At 35.8% G+C, this 22,779-nt stretch overlaps 1 protein-coding gene and 2 long non-coding RNA genes across 5 annotated transcripts; 1 reads left to right on the top strand and 2 right to left on the bottom strand.

Annotated features, from left to right (window-relative positions):
- Positions 1–370: 370 nt before the first annotated feature.
- LOC106092037 (NAD-dependent histone deacetylase sirtuin-1) lies at positions 371–3,688 on the bottom strand. The gene is made up of 2 exons (XM_013258781.2): positions 1,939–3,688; positions 371–1,868 (listed from the first exon to the last, which is right to left on the bottom strand). The coding sequence occupies exons 1-2, from the start codon at positions 3,272–3,274 to the stop codon at positions 556–558; spliced, it is 2,649 nt and encodes an 882-aa protein (XP_013114235.1). The 5' UTR covers positions 3,275–3,688; the 3' UTR covers positions 371–555.
- A 2,970-nt stretch (positions 3,689–6,658) lies between these two features.
- Positions 6,659–14,682, top strand: LOC131995659 (uncharacterized). 3 transcript variants are annotated; one of them, XR_009397530.1, is made up of 5 exons: positions 6,659–6,684; positions 6,798–6,932; positions 7,022–8,275; positions 8,382–9,061; positions 14,496–14,682. It is a non-coding gene; the product is annotated as an uncharacterized LOC131995659 (long non-coding RNA). The 3 variants fall into 3 exon arrangements; XR_009397531.1 differs by having other exon boundaries at positions 6,798–8,314; XR_009397529.1 differs by having other exon boundaries at positions 6,798–8,275.
- Positions 14,683–16,347: 1,665 nt separating this feature from the next.
- Positions 16,348–17,766, bottom strand: LOC131995661 (uncharacterized). Its single transcript, XR_009397533.1, has 2 exons — positions 17,353–17,766; positions 16,348–16,950 (listed from the first exon to the last, which is right to left on the bottom strand). It is a non-coding gene; the product is annotated as an uncharacterized LOC131995661 (long non-coding RNA).
- Between the last annotated feature and the right edge of the window lie 5,013 nt (positions 17,767–22,779).

Consider the following 22,779-nt stretch of genomic DNA (forward strand, 5'->3'; position numbering starts at 1 on the left):
TTAACAACAACAACAAAGGAAATGTTAGTTGTATGTTAAAATAAAAAAAAAATTAGACGACAATAATGAAACATTAAATACAACTAGAAATTGGAGAAGATCCATATCAGTTGATATGGATATTTCTTATATAATTCTTAGAAATGTAATAACAACGAATTGTTCTTGCTGGAAGGGAATTGCACGCGCGAAAAAACGCAATTACTCCGAATCTTAATCTCTATATTTTACAAAAATTTATGAAGTTATAAAAATGCTGCTTTATTTTGTTTTTGTGTATGTATTATGGAAATCAATAGAGGAAAACTTAAATGCTTTGCCATTTTTTCTACGCATTTTGTTAGCAAAAACGACAGTTGGTCTATAAGAAAAGAAAAAAAAAGAAAGGCCAATTACATTTTCAGCACTCTTCTGCAAGTTAAGTGAGGGAGAGAAAAAACTATACGCAAAAAACTAAACATAAGAAAAATTTTAATAAAAAAATGTATAAATCTAGTGTTTACATCTAGAGACATAAATTAAACTAATTGAATTATTATGCAACATCGTACTGGCTTACGAAGAACCTAAACTTTGATCAAACGATGTTATGCAGAGTGAAGAAGAAGTATTGGAGGATGCAGATGTGTCGGCTGAGTCTCGCCTCTTCTTGTGAGGAGGAGGACTACTGGTGGTGTCAATGACAACACCTACTGTCTCATGGGTCTGGACATTGTCTACCGCATCCACAGATGGCCTCTTCTTTTGTAATTGGGAAGGCGATGAAGCTTGGCTTGTAGTTGGAGCTGTCTTAGCAGCATTTGTCTTAATGACATTTGAGAAATTATTTGTTGAGGCAGAAGCTTGGGAGTTATTTGAAATATCCTTAACCATTTCGTTCTCCACAGATGGAGTCATTAGGGGCGATAATGGTACATGATTTGTTTCGCATTCGGCATCCTCGGCATCTTCGGCGTGCTTCTCATTATCTTCTGGATTCAGCTCATCCTCTTCGTCTTCAGAATCTGAACTCCATGAAACGCAAGCACCGGGGAATACATAGGAAGCTGAGGCATCGTGGGCATAGTAAGTGCCACTGTATAATCTTTCTGCAGCAGTCTGATGTCTTTGCTGTCTACGAAGATTTTGTTTTTCAGCTGTCTTCTTCACTGTTGCCTTGTTTGATATTGCTTGTGTTGAGGTGGCGGGCATGTTGAGACTTTTTTTCATTTCTCCTGCTTCAGAGAAACTATTGAATGAAGGAGGCAAAGCTGAATTAGAACCATCTCCAAGTATACCGCTATCTTTTGACGAATCTATGGACAAATGCCGGTAGCCAAAACTAGAAGATTCCATGGGTTCATCTAGATAATCTGGTGGAAGAAATTCACCATCCTTCTTAGATGATGTTGAGGAAGTTTCAAAGCCGGAATCCGAATATGTTGTGGCAGATTGCAAATTCAAATCATTGGACTGACTTGACTTTACTGAAAGACAATCATTGTCCAAGGCTGCCTGATTGCCCTTTTCCTTTTCTTCTTCTTCTTCTCCCTCCTCCTCTTCCTCTTCGTTGTCTTGTTCGTCGTCCGCATATGCTATTAGCTCACTGGATTCTTGAAGTATTTCCTCGTCGAAACAAATATTCTTCCAGTCTTCACCTAAACGATGACAAATTTGATTTATGATAACATCTCCATCTCCTAGAAGTTCAACGTCGAACTCCAAGTGATGCAATTGTTCACGATTGATAAGAATTTGTGGAACGTTATTTGGTATGGAGCTGGGTATTAATGCCACCGGCCGAACTTTAAGCGAAGAGCCCATAACTATAAGTAAATCACACTTATCTTTATCGCTGCCCATAACTGTGTGGAATTCATCCGGCAGACCTGTAAAGAAAATAGACCAAATTTTATTTGTTTATCTCTAACACTAAAAACATCTTGAGATGACACTCACCTTCCCCAAAGAAAACAATATCCGGCTTCATTATCCCATTTTCCACTAACATTCGCAGTTCTAGTTCGGACACCGGCTGGGAGGCATCGACGCTCTGCTCAACATTAGGCTGACAACGGGGGCAAACTGGTATACGCTGCGCAAATATATCGTCGCGGATGGTGTCTGCATCGCACTTGTACTTACATTTTGTACAAGATGCTGTTGAGAAAGAGCCGTGGCATTCTATGACATTTTTTATACCTGCCACTTGTTCTAGGGTGTCGATATTCTGTGTGTAATTGCGTAGCAGTTTCTGTTTTTGTTCCAACATTTTTATAAATCGATGGCATGGTGAGGGCTTAAATTGCCCCGGATAAATCTCACGAGCAAATTTGTAAAACGGTCGGGGATCTCTGGAGAAAAAGTTGATATCAAACATAGCTTGAGGGTCGGGTAAATTTGGATAATCTTTCGCCAATCGCGAGTAAATTCCATCAGATGATCTAAAGTCTGGAATACCACATGACACAGACACTCCAGCCCCGGTTAAAACAATGATGTTTTTGGATTTCTTCAATAGTTCAATGACATCTTCAAAAGTATTGATATAGGAAAGCTTCTTACGCCTTGGTGGTTCCATCATGCTGGCCAATATGCGCCATAATGTCATATCAGTCAACTCGGGGCTAATACGCTGAATCGATGTGGGTAAGAACTTTGATAATATTTCTCGTGGATTAACACCTGAATGTATTTGCTTCTGAACCCAATTCAATGGTCTTTGACTAATTGGTTTCCATTCTCTACCGGACATGTCGGAAAGACCACTTAAATCGGAATAATCTGAGTCGGATGATGAGTCATCAGAGTCGTCTTCTCCTAAATCTTCGTCATCGTCGCCAAAGTCCTTGCTTGCTGCCATTGACTGTGATAGCTGTGAGTTTTCATTATCTTCAGAATTATCCTGTTCTTCAGATGAGCTGCAATCTGTTTTTTCATCCACACTCACTGGAGGGGTGTCCGCTATTGACATTGACACTGTTGATAGCTGGAACTCTTCTGTTACGGTTGAGGTAGTCGTCGCCGTGGAATCAGGCATTGTTATTGTTTGTATTTTGTTTACTGCCACTGTTGTTGTTTTGATCATCTCTTCGCTGCTGCAATTGTGACTGCTATTTAGCGACATTGTTGTTGTGTTCAAAATATTGGCGCCAAAACTAAAATTTTGTGTTTTCACATCAAATTTTTCAACGTGATCGAATTTAGATTTTTCGGTGAACTCAATTTGATGTATGTCATCTATATTCTTTAATCTTTCGGATGGCAAAATCGCCTGCTCATAGTTGTCCATCATCACTTTTCTCCAGGGGCTACTACCAGCAAGCAAAAATCCTTTTGTTACAAAGCCACGAACAATTCACATTCACACACAACACACACTATCGGCAATGCTTTCTCTTTCTAGCTCTATGCTCTGATGCGATGCTTTCTCTTTCTAGCTCTAGCTTGTTTTATTGCTTTCTACCTAAATTCGTTGGTACACACAATTTTTTCAATCGAGATGACGATGGTGAAAAAAATTTTCCACACCAATTATAGGTTCGAATTTATGGCGATTTTTTACTCCAGTATTTCATATGGAAATTAAGAAAAAGAAAACGTGTTTTTTTTTAATTTTTTCCGCCGTTTATTATTTTATGGAAAATTTCTCAAAATTTTATTTCCAGGCATCAGCCACAATTACGATGGTGATGGTTATACAATTTATTTAGTTTATGTGGAGTAACGAATATCGGTTAACGAATAACGATTAATCAATTAAAATAAATAGTCCGACCGAATTACCCTTATCCCTAATATGAACAAATTGCCAGACGTTCACGCTAACTTTGGGTTGGTACTCTATTCGGCTTTTTACGTAAACAACTGCCAAACCCAATAAAAAATATTATGAATGAAAAATGAGTGAACAATTAAAATGCTAATGGCGAGAAGTAGCAATTAGGCACAATTAATTCTAGTGTAGTACGATGACGTGATTATGTTGGAACAGAAAATTTGATGTACATATATTTGAACCTCGATTAACCAGCTCGCTCGGGACTCATGGCGAAATAATTAAAGCTGACAAGATATATTCATTTACGGGTAGTGGCAGTTGCCCAACAACAAAATATTGAATTCATTATGATCAAAAACAGTGATTAGTGGAACTCTGAGTTTGAGTATGTTACTAGTTAATTAGTGTCTAGCATACCGTATACAACGAGTTTTGGTTGTGTGTAAGTATTATAGTTAAGAACCATAGCATATACAAACAAGTGTTGGGCAACTGCCACTACCTGTAAATGAATATATCTAGGTGTCTAGGTAAGGGAGAAAACGTGCCACTTATCAATATATACTCATGAGAAACTAAAAAGAGACTAAAAACGGCTTAAAATTCGATTTCCAACGTCATAAATAAAAAATTAACATTTATTTGCCTAATGATTTTTCACCTACATACGTACTACTACATTCGCTTTTAGCCGATAATTCTTTTTAGACAGGATTCACTAATAGAAGCTTAGGCAACTTGCGAAAACATAAAGTGGATAGGCCCCATGAACATCATTAAAGATGTCAAAACTGCCGATTGAAAATGTCATCAAGGCTGTGTGTCGAATGGTAGCAAAGTTGTAGAGATAGCAAACATATAACATTAAGCGTGGTGAATAATTTTTGAGTAGCCCAGAGGCTAGTAAGATTTTTGACAGCACAGCAAATTGTGAAGTTTTGTTGAGAAAAGTCCCATGTGAAATGCAAATTTTGCCTATGAACATTTTACAAAGAACAGAGGCAAACTTCCAACATATCAATAGGTGCAGTCCGATTCAAGTTTTAAGATCAAAGATAAGGGACCCCCTTTTTATAGCCGAGTCCGAACGGCGTGCAGCAGTGCGACACCTCTTTGGAGAGAAGTTATACATTGCATATTACCTCACAAAAGTTGCTAGCATTAGGAGGGGAAAACCACAGCTGGAAATTTTTTCTGATGGTCTCGCCAGGATTCGAAAGCAGCGTCATAAGCGGACATGCTAACCTCTGCGCTACGGTGGCTTCCATGTCAGTAATTGTAAATTCATTTGCGTTTTGGTAACCAACTTGCGTGCGGTAAGTTAGCCACCTACATTGTGGGGAGACGTCATTAAATTTGAACGACTTATTTGGCATTGAATAAGTAAAATTGTTATAACCACTTGGACGGGATTCTAAAAGATTGTTATTTAACAATAATGGACCAAAGTACAGTTTTGTGTGTGATAGTTTAATAAAATGATGGCACCGCCGCTTAGTGATTTTTCTATAATGGTATGATGACCTAGTATTTGATTGAGCGGAAATGGTACGTTGGTCTTGGCTGCGGCTTAGCTCGCCGGATGGGGAGGTTCTTCTTCCGCTGAGGTTACACATTTAATAATATTTCCGTACCAGAAAACTTGAATTTTTGTTAACGGTAATCTATACATGGGGTGGAAATTAACAAAGTGGAATAAGGAAACGAAAATGGAACTTCATAGTATTTCCTTTTTATTTCAAATAAAACGTTAATTCAACGGTTTTTCAAATTTCAGTTCAAACATGTGGGACAGATGGAATTTGTCTCTTAGGCAGCCCACCCCATATGACTTCGTCGTCATCCTTGGTATTTCCTATGCCGATATTTTTGTGGAAATACCCCAAACATTTCCATCTTTTCATGACCACTACATTTTCAGCCTTTTAACAAAATTTAGCACATATTTGATAATTTCGTTTACATCAACTCATATTTTAGAGCAATTCTATTGTATGGTTATAAAAACTAAGTTTAATAAAATTAATTTCCTTCTAGTTCATATTTATCTTTTTATATTAATTTTTTTTTTGTTTCAAATTTAAAGAAAAAAATTACATTAAATTTCAGAAATATATATGTAAATTTATATATAAGAAATCAAAATAAAAGTTATTATTAAATATATTGATGTCTATAGACATAAGTATTTAATTTTCTTTATATTAAGGAATATTAAATTGTTTGAACATTTTTTTTTTTTTTTTGTATTTAAATCTTGTTAATATTTGATATTTGTCTCTTTTTGTGTATAGAAATTATTATTATTATTTTTTTTTTTTTTTTTAAATTTTAGTCAAAGAATATTAATTTATATATGTAGATATATATATATTAATTTACTTTATTTATTTTTTTTTTTTTTTTTGGGAAGTATGCTTATTTCTTGTTGCAAAAATGTTGTCTTTGTTTCATGAAATATTAATCTTCTTTGAGAAAATTTTATATGTTAACTAGCTTGTCTTTATCTTTTTTAATTAATTTTATCTATTTCTAACAATAGAAAACTAGGTTCAACATGTTGAAAATTAGGCTTTTATGTATATATATTGTTATTATTATTTATTTTTTTTTTTTTAATATATATCTTTTTCTAATAGTTTTATAACAATTTATACACGTTTATTTATTTATTTATTATTGTATATTTAATATATATATATATATATATATATATATATATATATATATCTATAAATTAGTTTATTATTATTATTATGGGATTAAATTTCCACCCTTAATATAATAATTTCTTGATTTTCTTCCTTTCTTATGCAATATTTTCTGTCAGTGCAATATATTTCTTATGTAATATTTTCTGTCAGTGCAATATATTTCTTATGCAATATTTTCTTTCAGTGCAATAAACAGTCTGTGATATATTCGTAAGTCTATTTTTTTTCTTCTCTTGGTGTTATTTTTCTCTTTTAGTACATGTTAGCTTAATTTATATTGTTGTGCCGGTTCTTTTTTTTTTTTTTTTTTTTTTTTAATACAGCTACCATTTATGTGGTACCTTCGGAGTATTTGTAGTGTAATATAATACTTGAAGGTACCTATTTTCTGACAAGTGTCAAAACAGAAAACTATGGACAACACATGAAACGAATTTCGGACCAAATTAAGCATAAAGGTAAGTATATGTAGACTTTTTGACGCTATTGTAAGACTTTGAATGCGCCTAATCTTATGCCAGGTTTCAACGCCTTTACCTTTTTATAGCTTCTCCTTTCCTAGCGTAGACACCATGTGCTCTCTTAACTTGTGATTTTCAACACCTAACCTCACCTCTCGGTCGGCAGCATATAACGAGGGCAACACGTGGGTCCCAGTCTATCCCTCAGAGGGCGCATGCATATATTGAAAGAGCCTATTTAATTAAACAATGTATTACCGTCTGTCTCATCTCCCAATTATTCAAACAAAAACTAAATTCTCAAAAAAAATAAGAAAACCATATGCCTTTATCTATAAACGAATGTAGCCTCAATGCATTTAAATTGTCTGACTATCCATGTAGACGTTTCAATCATATTTTCATTTAAAAATCTTTACACTTGTTATTTTTTTGTAGACAGCATATATGTTTTCTAATTTAATATGATTTATATCTTATAAAATTTACAAAGAAAAATCAAAAAGTATGGTGAAGTAACAATTACTCGAATTTCTTGCCAATCACGTTGAACAATTCAATCAATTAATTTTATTCTTTTGATTTTTCTTTTTTTCTAACTTTATTCCTGCTCACTCGACTCTTCTCTTTCTTACCTATCTCTTTATTCACACAAAACACAAAAAAAAATTACAAAGCTTAGAAAATGTTATAATTTCTTTCTTTTTATTTAACACTTTGTGCTGTGGCTGAGGTTGACTTAAAAATCACTTGTCAGAGATGTTGTCAGCTTGTGAGTTCCGCTGGGAAAGAACATTAACCACGCGTTCTTGCCCACGCCTCGATTCTCTCAACTGGCAGTGAACATCCCTGTTTTCGCCATGTCAACTATTTGCCACCCTTTGGCCGTCGAAAGATCATCCCTGAATCACCATTGTGAATGGCCCTACTCATTTGGCGTATGTCATCCGTAGCCAAATCATCCTCGGCAAAAGTAGCAACCACAACACAAATCAAAGCAAATATCCAAATATTGCGTAAAAAAATAAAATAAAACCCCAGGAGGTGGCCGTCACAAAGCCAGCTCTTTTCATGAAGCCCGTTGATGTGAAAAGAGTTGGGAAGGATAAGAAAATAAAGAACTGAAAGCAATTAGTTTCCATTCTTCCTAGCGTACGCGTGTGTGTGTGCATAAAAACGTAAATAAACGAGAAAAAAATTCGTCCCATTTGCTTACATGCGAAATAAGTATGCAGGAATAAAAAAAAATGCAAATGCCAATAAGATTCTATAGCAATATATTGCGTGAGAAGTATTACGGTCAATATTCCCTGTAAATGTTCGGCTTGGTGCACGAAGATGTAAGTATTAGTCAAGTAAAAACAATCATAGCAAAAAGTGTAAGTATATACAAATAAACTGGTCAAATATACATTCTAATGAAAGGAATATGGTTCATTTTCGCAGATGGTGGTTTTTCTCAGAGAGCCGTGGCAAATTCAACATCGACAACTGGAGGACTATTTTATGGCCAAAAAAATCCAATTGTAAAATCAACCAGACAATGTATGTCCATTGCCTTATGATGACGGTTAACAAAAAAAAAGACAGGCCTAAAATATTTGCCAACAATAACTACCCTTGCTGCATTGTATGTAAACAAACAACCAAATTGAGTGCCAACCAGGCAAAAAAATGAGACGCAAATATTCTCATAGATATTCCTGTGGCAAAGCAAAATGTGACCGGGTATGCTAATGACGCACAAAAATAAAAGGATCAGGTAGCTGCATGTAGCCTTGCGTCCCAACTACAATCGCCGCCAGATGAGTGTAAGCGGACGGACAATTTCAAATGGAAAAATGCAATTAAGCGGTATGAATGTACATTGAAGAGTACATTAGTGCCTGGCCAAAGAATTTCTTAAGATAAGTCTGAATTGTTAAATTTTATGTTAATGCCTTTCTCTAATAATGTTCTTTACTTTCCAGGAAATTATTCTGTTGTCATCATACTAAAGTCTTTTTCCTTTCGTTTTCCAGGTCTATGGATGCATCTACTACAATCAATATGAGTGGAAGTCGATGATAAAAGCACAGGATATCCAGCTATATATGAATGACAACATAATAAACCAACTTTACATGGTGAGAGTATACTTAGGTAAAATTTAATTTTAGGTATTTCCCGTAGGGCCATGTCTTCACTGTCTTAGGTGTTGGGCATGTATTACGCCAATCAGATTTCCTTTAAAGTTCTCTACTTCGTATTGGCTATTGCCAACTGCTTTCCTTATGCGGCATTTTAGCCATTGTTTACATAGTTTCGAGTTTATACCCTTTGCAAAGTTGCTTTGTATGAAATTTTTCCGAAATACTTCCTGACCAGGCTTAAATACCACATTACGGCATCTCTTGTTATATGATTTTACATTTCGTAAATATGCATTATGCATTTTCTCCTTGAGTTTTTCATGTATTATTTGCATTTGGTCAGATTTAGGTAATACGCACATTTCACCATTTTCCAGTGAATTTAGTTTTCGCAAAATTTTATAAGCGTCGGCATGCGTTATCATATGAAAACCAGTTAAGGCAAAGTATGGTGAGGTACCTGTTGTGGAATGTATGGTCGAACGAAGCGTACATTCAATCTTTGATAGTTTTTCGTCCCATCTGGACTGGTCTTCATGCAGGTAGCTTCTTATACTGCTTAAAATTGTTTGGTTTACACGCTCGCTTGCATTAGCTTGGGGCGCGTGTATTGCCGTACGAATGTGCCTTACGCCATACAGTTTCAATAGACTTTGAAAGGATTCCGAAGTAAATTGTTTTCCATTATCGGAGTGAATTGCTTCAGGTACTCCGAATTTATGGAAGACTTCTTCAATAAGGAATTTGTTAACACATTGTACTGTTGCCTTCTGCATTGCCCTCATAAGAACAAATTTTGTTTTATGATCTAACACTACAAAAATGTAAGATTTTCCGGATTTGGTTCTGGGATAAGGGCCAAGGAAATCTATGTAGATTTTTTGAAAAGGCCTTTGTGTCATTACCTCTTTACCCATAGGTGGTCTTAAAATTTGTTTTGGGTGTTTTATTTCCTTGCATGTTTCACAGTTCTGGACAAATTCTCTTATCTGTGTCACCATTTTTGGCCAATAAAAATATTCTCGTATGTTAAACAATGTTTTTGCAGTACCGCCGTGTGTGGTGTTGTTTTCGTGGGACTTTTTAATAATCTCTTCCGTCAATTTCTCTGGAAGCCATATTTTCCAACATTCAATCTCACTTTCGATGTCATCTCTATTGAATTTCACCCTTTTGTAAACAATCCCATCACAGACCTTTACATCAGGTAGGCAATTTCCATTCTGTCCAATTGTATCAATTAGATCCATGTATTGTCGGCTTTTAAATTCTTCTGAATCGAAGTTCAGCATACCTGTACCATGGTGTGTCAACTCGTCCATGTCTAGTCTTGAGAGCATATCAGGTACCACGTTTTTTGTTCCTTTACGATGCTCTATCGCAAATTTGTAACCTTGTAGTTTTAGACTCCACCTGGCAAGTCTTCCGCTTAGGTCTTTTTGCCGCATCAACCACTGTAGACTAGAATGGTCCGTGATTACGGTAAATTCCATCAGTTCGATGTACTGCCTGAAACGCTCGATTGCTAATATCACGGCAAGACACTCTTTCTCTGTTGTTGAGTAATTTTTCTGAGCCGTGTTCAACTTCCTGGAAAAATACTCAATTGGGTGCTCACCATCTTCATTGTCTCTTTGAAAGAGAACTGCACCCACGCCAACGTTAGAGGCGTCACACTGTACATAGAAGGGTTTAGTAAAATCTGGACTAATCAATACTGGACTAGATACTAGCCTTAATTTCAGTTCCTCGAATGACTTCAGGGCATCAGGTGTCAAAATGAACTTGGGTGACTTCTTAAGGGTATCGGTAAGAGGTGCCGTAAGAGAAGAAAAATCATGGATGAACCGGCGGTACCATCCTACAGTACCAAGAAACCTCCGGACATCTTTCTGGTTCTTGAGTGCTCTTATACCGACAATCGCCTCCACTTTACTTGGATCGGGTTTCAGTTTACCAGCCCCCACAATGTATCCAAGATATTTAAGTTCTTTATAGCAAAATTTTGACTTCTCCATATTTATTGTCAGGCCAGCCTCTGTCAATCTATTTCCTACGACCCTCAACATCTGCAAATGAACGTCAAAGTCAGACGATACGACCAATAGATCATCAAGGTACACAAATACCCGGTCCTTCAACTCTGAAGGAATCACCTTGTCCATCAGCCGACACATTCGTTGAGCTGCATTACACAGTCCGAAAGGCATTACCTTGAACTGGTAATGGGGTCTTCCTTGGACTGTGAATGCAGTCAACGGTCGGCTGGATTCCTCCAGAGGAATCTGCCAAAATGCGTCCTTGAGATCTATGGCCGTAATAAAAAAGGTATCACCTAACCTCGCCAGCAGTCCGTCGATGTTGGGTAAGGGATAGGCATCTTTGCGCGTTACCTTATTCAGCTCTCGTGCGTCCAAACATAACCGATTCTTACCCGGTTTAATTACTAACGTAACACGGTTATTCCATTCTGCGTTTTCGGCCACTTCTATCACGTCCAGTTCTAACATTCTGTCCAGTTCGTCATACATCAGCTTCTGTACAGCAGGGCTGACAGGAAAGTACCTCATCTTTCTTGGAGGAGCGCCTCCGACATCAATGGCATGCTTCTCAAGATGAGTCCTACCTAAACCAAACCTCGTGTAACACCTAAAAGACAGCTTTACTTCGTCCAATCTAATGGCCTGTTCCACATCAAGGTCATGGGTCTTTACATCGACAGGTAAATCAACCTCATTGATAGTGTTGTCGCCCATATGAATGCAAATCCCTAACTTCTCCCAGACGTTATATCCAAGTATCAAGGGCTGTTTCAAACCTGGTACTAAATATAGTACAATGGATTCTTGCAAATTTCCACATTCTATAGTAATTTTCACTTTTCCAATTATGATTTGATTTTCTCCATTTGCCGTTTGTATGTAGGATTTGAAATTAAATATAGGTACATTCATTCTTTTTACGTTTTCTAAACAGTCTCTGCCTAGGCAGCTGATGGAAGCGCCGCTATCCATTAATCCTTTCATTTCAACGCCATTTAATTTTACATTTAGGTACGGTCTTATATCGTCATCTGTGCTCAATAGTGCTGATGCAATTTCTTTCCTTTCTTTTTTTCTTCTTGCATGTCCTTCTCTTGCCTTGGTAATTTTCTTATTCACAGGTATAAAGTCTCGAAATATTTCTTCTCTTTTTTGGTTGTATAAACGCAATCGTTCTTCATAGGGTATAATTTTCATTATTTTTCTCTGTGTACTATCCTGTTTTCTTTCTTTTATTTGGGAATGTATTATGCTAGTTCTAGTTTCGCTATCAGTATTTTTCACTGGGTTTGATTTTGTTGTGAACATGTTGCCCCAGTCCTCTGCATGTTCCGTGCGTGGTTTCCCGAGCATTTTGGACATTTGGGTGATGTCACTCCATCGAACCCACATTTGTAACAAAATATGTTTCTTTGCTCTACAGGGCAGTCAATAAATGAGTGTCCAAGTGCTTTGCAGTTCCAGCAAATCAGTTGTCTACCTGGAGCTGTTGTGTGCTGTAACGCTTCTACCTCTTGGCAATATCCCTCTTCCATAATCTCATTATAGCCAATTTCATGAATGCGTTTAAAATTAGGTTGTTGTTGCCGTAATGAAAGTCTTTTTGCAATGTTCCTTTCTGCTCTTTTGCATTCTTCTAAGAGTTCTTCAATTGTTTCTATGTTCTTAGGGTACACTAATTGAACTAGGCCCTCTTTCAAATTGTCTTTTATTATACGCACAACTTCGTATTCGTGAATTTGCACTCGCATCTGGTTTTTGAGTTTTATTATATCAGAGATAAAACTATCGGCTGTTTCGTTTGGCATTTGGCGTCTTTCCATCATGCGTCTTTGGATCTCAAAGTCGCTTTCAAAATTCCTAAATTTCTTTATCAAATGGTACCTTAAATGGTCCCATTGACAATATGGATTTTGTTGGCGAAACTCCCATATCCAATCGCATGCGCGGCCTGTCAACAGATGGTGAAATCCTTTTACGAACATGTCCCATGGACAATTGTAATCCACTCTAAGAGATTCGGCCCTAAAGACGAAGTCTTCTACACTAATCGATTTCGAAGAACCATCGAATTTTAACCCCCATTTCTGCAATTGCAGGGGAGTCATTTGTTTATAACCCAAGGCCAGGTTTTGGTTCACATATTGTGTAGCCCCTTCTCGGTAGTAATTCGGTGTATATTGTTCATGACCATGTGTGTACTGGTTTTGTGGCTGTCCATATGACCGATGATGCCTCTGTGCGTTCTGTGCGTCTACCTGTGGAGTAAATTGCATACGTGTTCGATTTGTCTCCTCATGGCCTTGTCTACCATTGTCATTGTTTTCAAATGTGCTATTTCTCTGAGAATCTAAAGAATTCCTAATAGCTTGTGGAATCATTACTGCCAGACTTTGTTCCACGGTTCTCATAATATTTGCCTGAGCTACTCCTACAGATGCATTCACATAGTCCCTCAAACTTACACCACCAATGCTCACTCCGGCATTGGGATCGGCATGCTCTGCAACCGTTGGTAGTCTTTGCTCCTGACTAGACATTCTTGCAAATTCCCTTCTTATCTCTTGTGCAGTGATGCTGCTGTATTCAGGAGTAGGAATAGAAACTATTGTCTCTGGTGACGACGTTGTCTGTGGCCCAAAACCTGTAGGAAATTCCAATGACATTAAAGGAGGTATTATCTCCTGGGAAATAACAGTCCTATTCAAGTGAGCCTGAGATGCGAATGAGCTCGAATTAGATGTGTCAGCAAACGAAATATTGCCCCTTATACTGTCTGTCGTATTCGAATTCGACTGACCTGTGGTATTTCCTACCTGTCCTTGAATGTTGTTTCGTGATGCTATACGACTCGAAGATCTAGTTCCCTTTCTAGGCATAACTTAAAAATATCGTTTCCCTATCGATGTTCAACTACTTACTTAGCTAGCTGATGAGTATGACAAAACTCTTAACGAGCCAAAAAAAAAAAAAAAAAAAAAAAAAAAATCCCAAAAAAATTAGAGCACTTGATATTTGGCTTTAAATGGGAAAAATGGTTTATATTCGTAAGGTAAAAAAAAAATAATTATACAAAACAAAAATATGTGTATGTAAATGAATATGAAAGGTAACATAAAGAAAACAAAATGTATTGGAGAATCTCACAACCAAAAACACAGCGTTGTTAGTCGGTAAACAATTTCCGTATTAAGGATGTTATAATTTATAATAGGGTTATAATATAGGGTACAATAATTTTGTTGATGTTATAGTAGTTAGTTGTTGTTACTATATATTTTAGTATTTACAAAATATAAGTGTTTAGTATAATATGCAAATATTAGTAATTAACGAAAAGTCAAATCTGTTAAGTAATTTTAGTTTTAATATTATCTTCTTTTCAGGTAGAATACTTGGCTGTAATCTGTAGCAGTTCATGGTAAAGATGGGTGTGCCGAAATTTGAAGCAGTTGAATTTGATAATGTTACAGAATTTATGTTTTTCTACATTTAATTAGAAAATTAATTCATGAACATAAAATTGTAATTTTTTTTTTTTGAATTTAATAATAAAACATATTGAAATTCCAATTGAATTACAAAAAAACGTGTTTCTATCTATATTTTCCTGGTGGTAATGGAATTTAAAGGCAAATACTATAAGTCTCCCAATAAATAAAAAAATAATCAATCCGGTTTTGTAGAATCATTATTCTATCAAGAAAATCAAACCAGAAACAAACAAATATAACAGCTCTATAGCCTAAATAGATGTGTTTTATGGTCTATAATCTATAAGATCTATTTTCTTGATAATTAGCACAATAATCGAAAGTGCTAGAAAATCGCTGCTACACAGCATGGTACTGAAGTATGTACCTTCCGGGACATCGATCTCGTCACAGGTTCTTTTATTGCGATATGGGCTATGGAATACTAAAATCTTAAAGGCTCGAATGTTGGGCGCCAAAATTTGATGACCTAGTATTTGATTGAGCGGAAATGGTACGTTGGTCTTGGCTGCGGCTTAGCTCGCCGGATGGGGAGGTTCTTCTTCCGCTGAGGTTACACATTTAATAATATTTCCGTACCAGAAAACTTGAATTTTTGTTAACGGTAATCTATACATGGGGTGGAAATTAACAAAGTGGAATAAGGAAACGAAAATGGAACTTCATAGTATTTCCTTTTTATTTCAAATAAAACGTTAATTCAACGGTTTTTCAAATTTCAGTTCAAACATGTGGGACAGATGGAATTTGTCTCTTAGGCAGCCCACCCCATATGACTTCGTCGTCATCCTTGGTATTTCCTATGCCGATATTTTTGTGGAAATACCCCAAACATTTCCATCTTTTCATGACCACTACATTTTCAGCCTTTTAACAAAATTTAGCACATATTTGATAATTTCGTTTACATCAACTCATATTTTAGAGCAATTCTATTGTATGGTTATAAAAACTAAGTTTAATAAAATTAATTTCCTTCTAGTTCATATTTATCTTTTTATATTAATTTTTTTTTTGTTTCAAATTTAAAGAAAAAAATTACATTAAATTTCAGAAATATATATGTAAATTTATATATAAGAAATCAAAATAAAAGTTATTATTAAATATATTGATGTCTATAGACATAAGTATTTAATTTTCTTTATATTAAGGAATATTAAATTGTTTGAACATTTTTTTTTTTTTTTGTATTTAAATCTTGTTAATATTTGATATTTGTCTCTTTTTGTGTATAGAAATTATTATTATTATTTTTTTTTTTTTTTTTAAATTTTAGTCAAAGAATATTAATTTATATATGTAGATATATATATATTAATTTACTTTATTTATTTTTTTTTTTTTTTTTTGGGAAGTATGCTTATTTCTTGTTGCAAAAATGTTGTCTTTGTTTCATGAAATATTAATCTTCTTTGAGAAAATTTTATATGTTAACTAGCTTGTCTTTATCTTTTTTAATTAATTTTATCTATTTCTAACAATAGAAAACTAGGTTCAACATGTTGAAAATTAGGCTTTTATGTATATATATTGTTATTATTATTTATTTTTTTTTTTTTAATATATATCTTTTTCTAATAGTTTTATAACAATTTATACACGTTTATTTATTTATTTATTATTGTATATTTAATATATATATATATATATATATATATATATATATCTATAAATTAGTTTATTATTATTATTATGGGATTAAATTTCCACCCTTAATATAATAATTTCTTGATTTTCTTCCTTTCTTATGCAATATTTTCTGTCAGTGCAATATATTTCTTATGTAATATTTTCTGTCAGTGCAATATATTTCTTATGCAATATTTTCTTTCAGTGCAATAAACAGTCTGTGATATATTCGTAAGTCTATTTTTTTTCTTCTCTTGGTGTTATTTTTCTCTTTTAGTACATGTTAGCTTAATTTATATTGTTGTGCCGGTTCTTTTTTTTTTTTTTTTTTTTTTTAATACAGCTACCATTTATGTGGTACCTTCGGAGTATTTGTAGTGTAATATAATACTTGAAGGTACCTATTTTCTGACAAGTGTCAAAACAGAAAACTATGGACAACACATGAAACGAATTTCGGACCAAATTAAGCATAAAGGTAAGTATATGTAGACTTTTTGACGCTATTGTAAGACTTTGAATGCGCCTAATCTTATGCCAGGTTTCAACGCCTTTACCTTTTTATAGCTTCTCCTTTCCTAGCGTAGACACCATGTGCTCTCTTAACTTGTGATTTTCAACACCTAACCTCACCTCTCGGTCGGCAGCATATAACGAGGGCAACACGTGGGTCCCAGTCTATCCCTCAGAGGGCGCATGCATATATTGAAAGAGCCTATTTAATTAAACAATGTATTACCGTCTGTCTCATCTCCCAATTATTCAAACAAAAACTAAATTCTCAAAAAAAAATAAGAAAACCATATGCCTTTATCTATAAACGAATGTAGCCTCAATGCATTTAAATTGTCTGACTATCCATGTAGACGTTTCAATCATATTTTCATTTAAAAATCTTTACACTTGTTATTTTTTTGTAGACAGCATATATGTTTTCTAATTTAATATGATTTATATCTTATAAAATTTACAAAGAAAAATCAAAAAGTATGGTGAAGTAACAATTACTCGAATTTCTTGCCAATCACGTTGAACAATTCAATCAATTAATTTTATTCTTTTGATTTTTCTTTTTTTCTAACTTTATTCCTGCTCACTCGACTCTTCTCTTTCTTACCTATCTCTTTATTCACACAAAACACAAAAAAAAATTACAAAGCTTAGAAAATGTTATAATTTCTTTCTTTTTATTTAACACTTTGTGCTGTGGCTGAGGTTGACTTAAAAATCACTTGTCAGAGATGTTGTCAGCTTGTGAGTTCCGCTGGGAAAGAACATTAACCACGCGTTCTTGCCCACGCCTCGATTCTCTCAACTGGCAGTGAACATCCCTGTTTTCGCCATGTCAACTATTTGCCACCCTTTGGCCGTCGAAAGATCATCCCTGAATCACCATTGTGAATGGCCCTACTCATTTGGCGTATGTCATCCGTAGCCAAATCATCCTCGGCAAAAGTAGCAACCACAACACAAATCAAAGCAAATATCCAAATATTGCGTAAAAAAATAAAATAAAACCCCAGGAGGTGGCCGTCACAATGGCGTTAATAGTTTGTTTACCTGGCATGAGTTTCGCTCATCATTTTTATGTAAAATGTCCATATCCATATTGCAACGTTCGCATTTGCATTATAACTGCTAGCAGTAATGGAAAATATTTTTGAAAAATATTCAAAATTAATTTTTTTCTCACTAGTGTAAAAACAACCCCCTACATCATTTTTACATGTAACCAGATTAGATTGCCATTATTCGACACATGCTCCAAATAGGAGAAAACGTAAAGAAAGAATGAATGTAAAAAGAGAACAAGTTGACATCTTCAACGCCAAGTACTGCCAAAAATTAAAAAAAAGAAATTGTGTAGGCTAATCGCTTGGCTTAACCTTATTCAGTGAATCCTGATCAGCAAATAGACTGGCTGATTTCATTCAGTAGGACTGTCCCTCATTACTTATGGTACAATTTTAATAAAACTGTTTTTTTATTGTTGTTTGTGTAGTGTTTTAATAAATTAATCTCAAAAACAAGGGTTTTCAACGGTGAAAGACGAACATAGTACCAGCCATTAGAGTGAAGCTACTTTTATTTCTCTTTCTAATTTATTTCTTTTTCAAATCGAGATTAACAGTCGAAGATTTTATTTGCAATGGTTCTCCCTGACTGGGATTGGAACAGCCAACCTTACAAGGCGAGGTCATGCGAACAGCTGCGTACAATTTTTTTATTGTTGTTTTGATTTTGCAGTGAATCAAATGTCACAGACTTGAAAGCACAGCTGTGACTTTTTTTCTAAAATCTCTAAAAGATGTTCCATTTGATCCGATGACGATGGAAATACAAATATAAAAAACATGGTTGACTTCTTGTTGTTGTCATACATACCGGCTGTGTTTTTTGGTGGCTCCTGATAATATTGCAGAAATACTGTCCCAGTCCCAGCGGTTCGACTTGGTTTACAACGAAATACCCGGCATTTTGTTAAAAAAAAACGATTGTGGCAGAATTGACTGGTTGCAGAACGTTGGTGAGCAAGAATTGTAGAATTATTTTGTTTGATCTTGGGTGAAAAAATCACAAAAAATTGCAATATGACTGGAAAGATGTAATGTGCACAAATACTAGGATGAATTAAGGTATACATCAGCTGTGCTCTTCATTGCCTTCTGTCGATAAGCAAAACTCGATAACCGAATAACAAACAGCTGAGTTAACACCACGTACATCGTCAGGCAGATAACATTATTGAACCCGCCTAATGTTATGCTACAGATAATAGTCTAACATCTAATACTGAGGAGTGCGTTACGTAAAAATATTTAAATGAGTAATAAACGTTTGCTAAAAACGACATCCCCGGAACAAATTGAAAATATAAGCAAAAAACACCTGTCCAGCAGAAATATGAGTGAAAATAACAATCAAGATGTTTTCTGTTGGAATAAGCTGTGTAATCTTCTAGACGAAAAGCTTAAAGATGTAGCAAAAAAGGATGATTTAACAAACATTACAACGGAAATCGAAAAATTGAAACAGGAGAACACAAAACTGAAGGAAGATATCAACAAACTGAACAGCCGATTGGAAAACATCGATCGAAAGACTCGTATGGCCAATATTGTTGTCAGTGGCCTAGATTGTTCGACTACAATGGCCGCAAGAAATAAGTTTTATAAAATTTGTCAGAACGATTTAAATGTTGATGTAACAATCACACATACAAGGATGTTATCGTTAGGAAAGTCATTTATATTCACCATGGAGACATTCAATCAGTGCCAAAAGGTCTTAGCAGCAAAAGCAAAACTTACTGGCCAAAACATATTCATACACAAGGACTATACCGACTCCGAGCAGAATGTTAGATACAATCTTAGGCAATTGAGCAAGACGGTAACTAAAGTTAGAAAAGATGCTAAAGTCCGGCTTGGCGAGTTCTGTATTTTTATAAACGATAAACATTACGGCTGGACTAATGGAAAGATTCTGGCCCATTCAGAGAACGATGCAAAATTTCTCGGAGATATACTAGATGAAACTGAAAGTACCTTTGAGTTAACAACTAGAAACAAAATGAAGTATAGTAATATAAGTAATAGTAATAAGAATAATCAGTAGCAATTCGATTCGTGCCGTATAATATCCTACAATGTAGCAAATCTTGAGAAGTCTATAAGTTTTGGAAGTTTTATGAAATATTTAAGCAACTTTGATATATTCTTTTTGTTTGAAACACATGTAATGCCGAATAAATCAGCGTCATTCGCATCACTTTTTCAGAATTATTGCATACATTGGGTCGATGCACGTAAGATACACAAGGCAGGCCGAGCAAGTGGGGGATGTTTGTTCGGATTTAGAAAGGATCTCAAGAGGAAATTTGATTTTAGATTCAGAAGTATAGGAGAGAACACGGTATTGTTGGCTAAGTTTGATGGAGATGTTGTTTATTTGATCCCTATGTATCTTAACTGTACAAACTGGAGGAACGATTTTGTGAAGCTTGAGACAATTATGAAAGACCTTGACCCAGCGAGGTTTATAATAACGGGTGATCTAAATGCGAGGATTGGACGTGAACAGACTCTGGACCCAATTTCTATAACTGAATTCTCGAATATTGCCGATCGCAGGCGCTCAAAGGATACTGTGACTAATGCTCAGGGGAGAACATTGCTGAATTTTGTGGAGGATTTTGGTGGCATCATCCTGAATGGCAGGACTACAGGAGATACTGACGGAGAATATAGCTTTTGTGGGGCAATGGGAAGTTCTGTCATTGACTATTTTATTTGCTCGTGGAATCTGCTGCAGTATGTACAAGAACTTACTATCCCTACAAAAATCTACTCCGATCATATGCCTGTATGCTTAGGGATGAGGATTCCAAGTATTGGGGCAGTTGGGAATGCAATAAGCCCATGGCGTAGAATGTATTGGGATGATAGATATTGCGCTAAATACAATATTAATCTCCGAAATTCGGTTGAGAGGCAACATCCGGACAATTCAAGTCCGATAAATGAGGGAGTCTTGTCGTTGACGAATATGATAAGGTCTGCTCGTCCAGATGTGAAGAATAGGAGAGTTTTCGAACCTACGCAGAGGTGGTTTGATTGGGCGTGTTATCGGCAAAGGAAACTTGTGCGCAAGTACTTTAGGAGGTATAAAGAGAGTCACAACGAGGAGAATAGGAGAATTTATTACTCTTCAAGGGCGAAATTTCGAAGACTGTGCGCGAGAAAGAAACTAGAGTACCACAATGACAATCTTGGACGCCTGGATAACGTTTCGAACTCCAAGGAATGGTGGGACTTGTCTAATTCCTTGCGAAAGCGCAACCCTGCCCCGCGAGGAAACCTGACCGCGGACGAGTTCCTAGTCCACTTTAGTGCGGCGTTTCGGGCACACTGTGAAACGGAGGCAATAAGTTGGTGTATGCCATACTTTATTAACCCTTTACTTGATTCCCCGTTCGAATTCTGCGAGCTTAATGCTGTAGTCGCGAATTTGAAGGACAACAAGACTCCAGGATTTGATGGTGTACCCTACGAGTTTTATAAACATGCACCCTACTGTTTTCTAGATCGCATGCTTGGACTTTTCAATAAGATTTTTATAACGGAGAGTATTCCTACTGCCTTTAGAACGTCAATTTTGTTACCGATACATAAAAAGGGAGACCCGAATACACCAGCAAACTACCGAGGCTTGTCGCTGATAAACTCTATGAGTAAGATTTTTTGCAATATTCTACTGAATCGACTTTCCGACTGGCTTGACTACAACAGTATATTAAATGAATTCCAGGCAGGATTCAGAAGGAACTATTCCACGGTGGATAACATATTTAACCTCGCCAACATTGTCCATATAAACAGGTTGAATAAGAAAACCACTTACGCTTTTTTTGTGGATTTTTCGACTGCGTTCGACACTATCCCTAGAAATAGTTTATTTTATAAACTGTCCTGTATGGGGATATCATCCAAGATAGTAAGGATTCTACGACTGTTATACGAAGGTACCGACAGCAAGATATGGGACGGTACGTATATGTCTGAGAGTTTCGTTATGGAAACTGGAGTGAAACAGGGGTGCGTACTAAGTCCTGTCCTATTTTCGCTTTACCTGAACGATCTGCCAGAAGTCCTACCTGGGGGTGTGAGAGTAGCGGGAACTACCATCAGAATATTGTTATATGCCGATGACATCGTTTTGCTATCAGATTGCCCAGATGGATTGCAAGGGATGATTGATACTTTGGAAGGGTATTGTGCTACATGGGGTCTAAGTGTTAATTTGCTTAAATCCAAGGTATTAGTATTTCGTAAATGTGCGAGAATTGCATCAGGCCTGAAGTGGATTTACCGGGGACAGGATATTGAGATTGTTAATAGTTATACGTATCTTGGACTAGAGATGACGTATAATTTATCGTTTAGGAAACACCTGGGGAAAAGACTAGCATCATCTAAGATAGCAGTTGCTTCTACTTGGTCAACTTATATAAGCAACCCACGTATTTCTAGAGAGAACAAACTGAAAATATTTGAGGCTTGTTGCAGGTCGATAATGTTTTACGCCGCCCAAGTCTGGGGCTTCGTCCGGTACGATGATGTTGAGAAATTATTGCGATTCTATGTCAAGAAACTGTTTTATTTGCCCAGCAACACACCCAATTATATGATCCATCTGGAGACTGGGATAAAGTCGATGTATGTTTCGACTCTGCAGATGCATCTCAAATACGTCGACAGGGTATTAAGACTAGGTCCCAATAGACTACCACGTATATTGGCGGAGGAGGTAATAAGATCAGGTACGTACTGGGCGGAGGAATGGACTACTTTATGTGATCACCTACGTTTCCATCCCTCAACGGTCAATGGACCTCTATGTAGGCATTGGCGGGAAATCACCAGACTTTTAGAGACATGTGAGAGATATGAATTTGAAAGTGGCGCGCATAGCTCTCAATTTCATGACCTGTACCCGAAATTAAATTACGATGGAAGTCTTTTGATGATGGGTGACCTTTCCA

This window comes from Stomoxys calcitrans, chromosome 3, assembly GCF_963082655.1.
Source record: "Stomoxys calcitrans chromosome 3, idStoCalc2.1, whole genome shotgun sequence".
In the NCBI taxonomy this organism is placed as follows: domain Eukaryota; kingdom Metazoa; phylum Arthropoda; class Insecta; order Diptera; family Muscidae; genus Stomoxys; species Stomoxys calcitrans.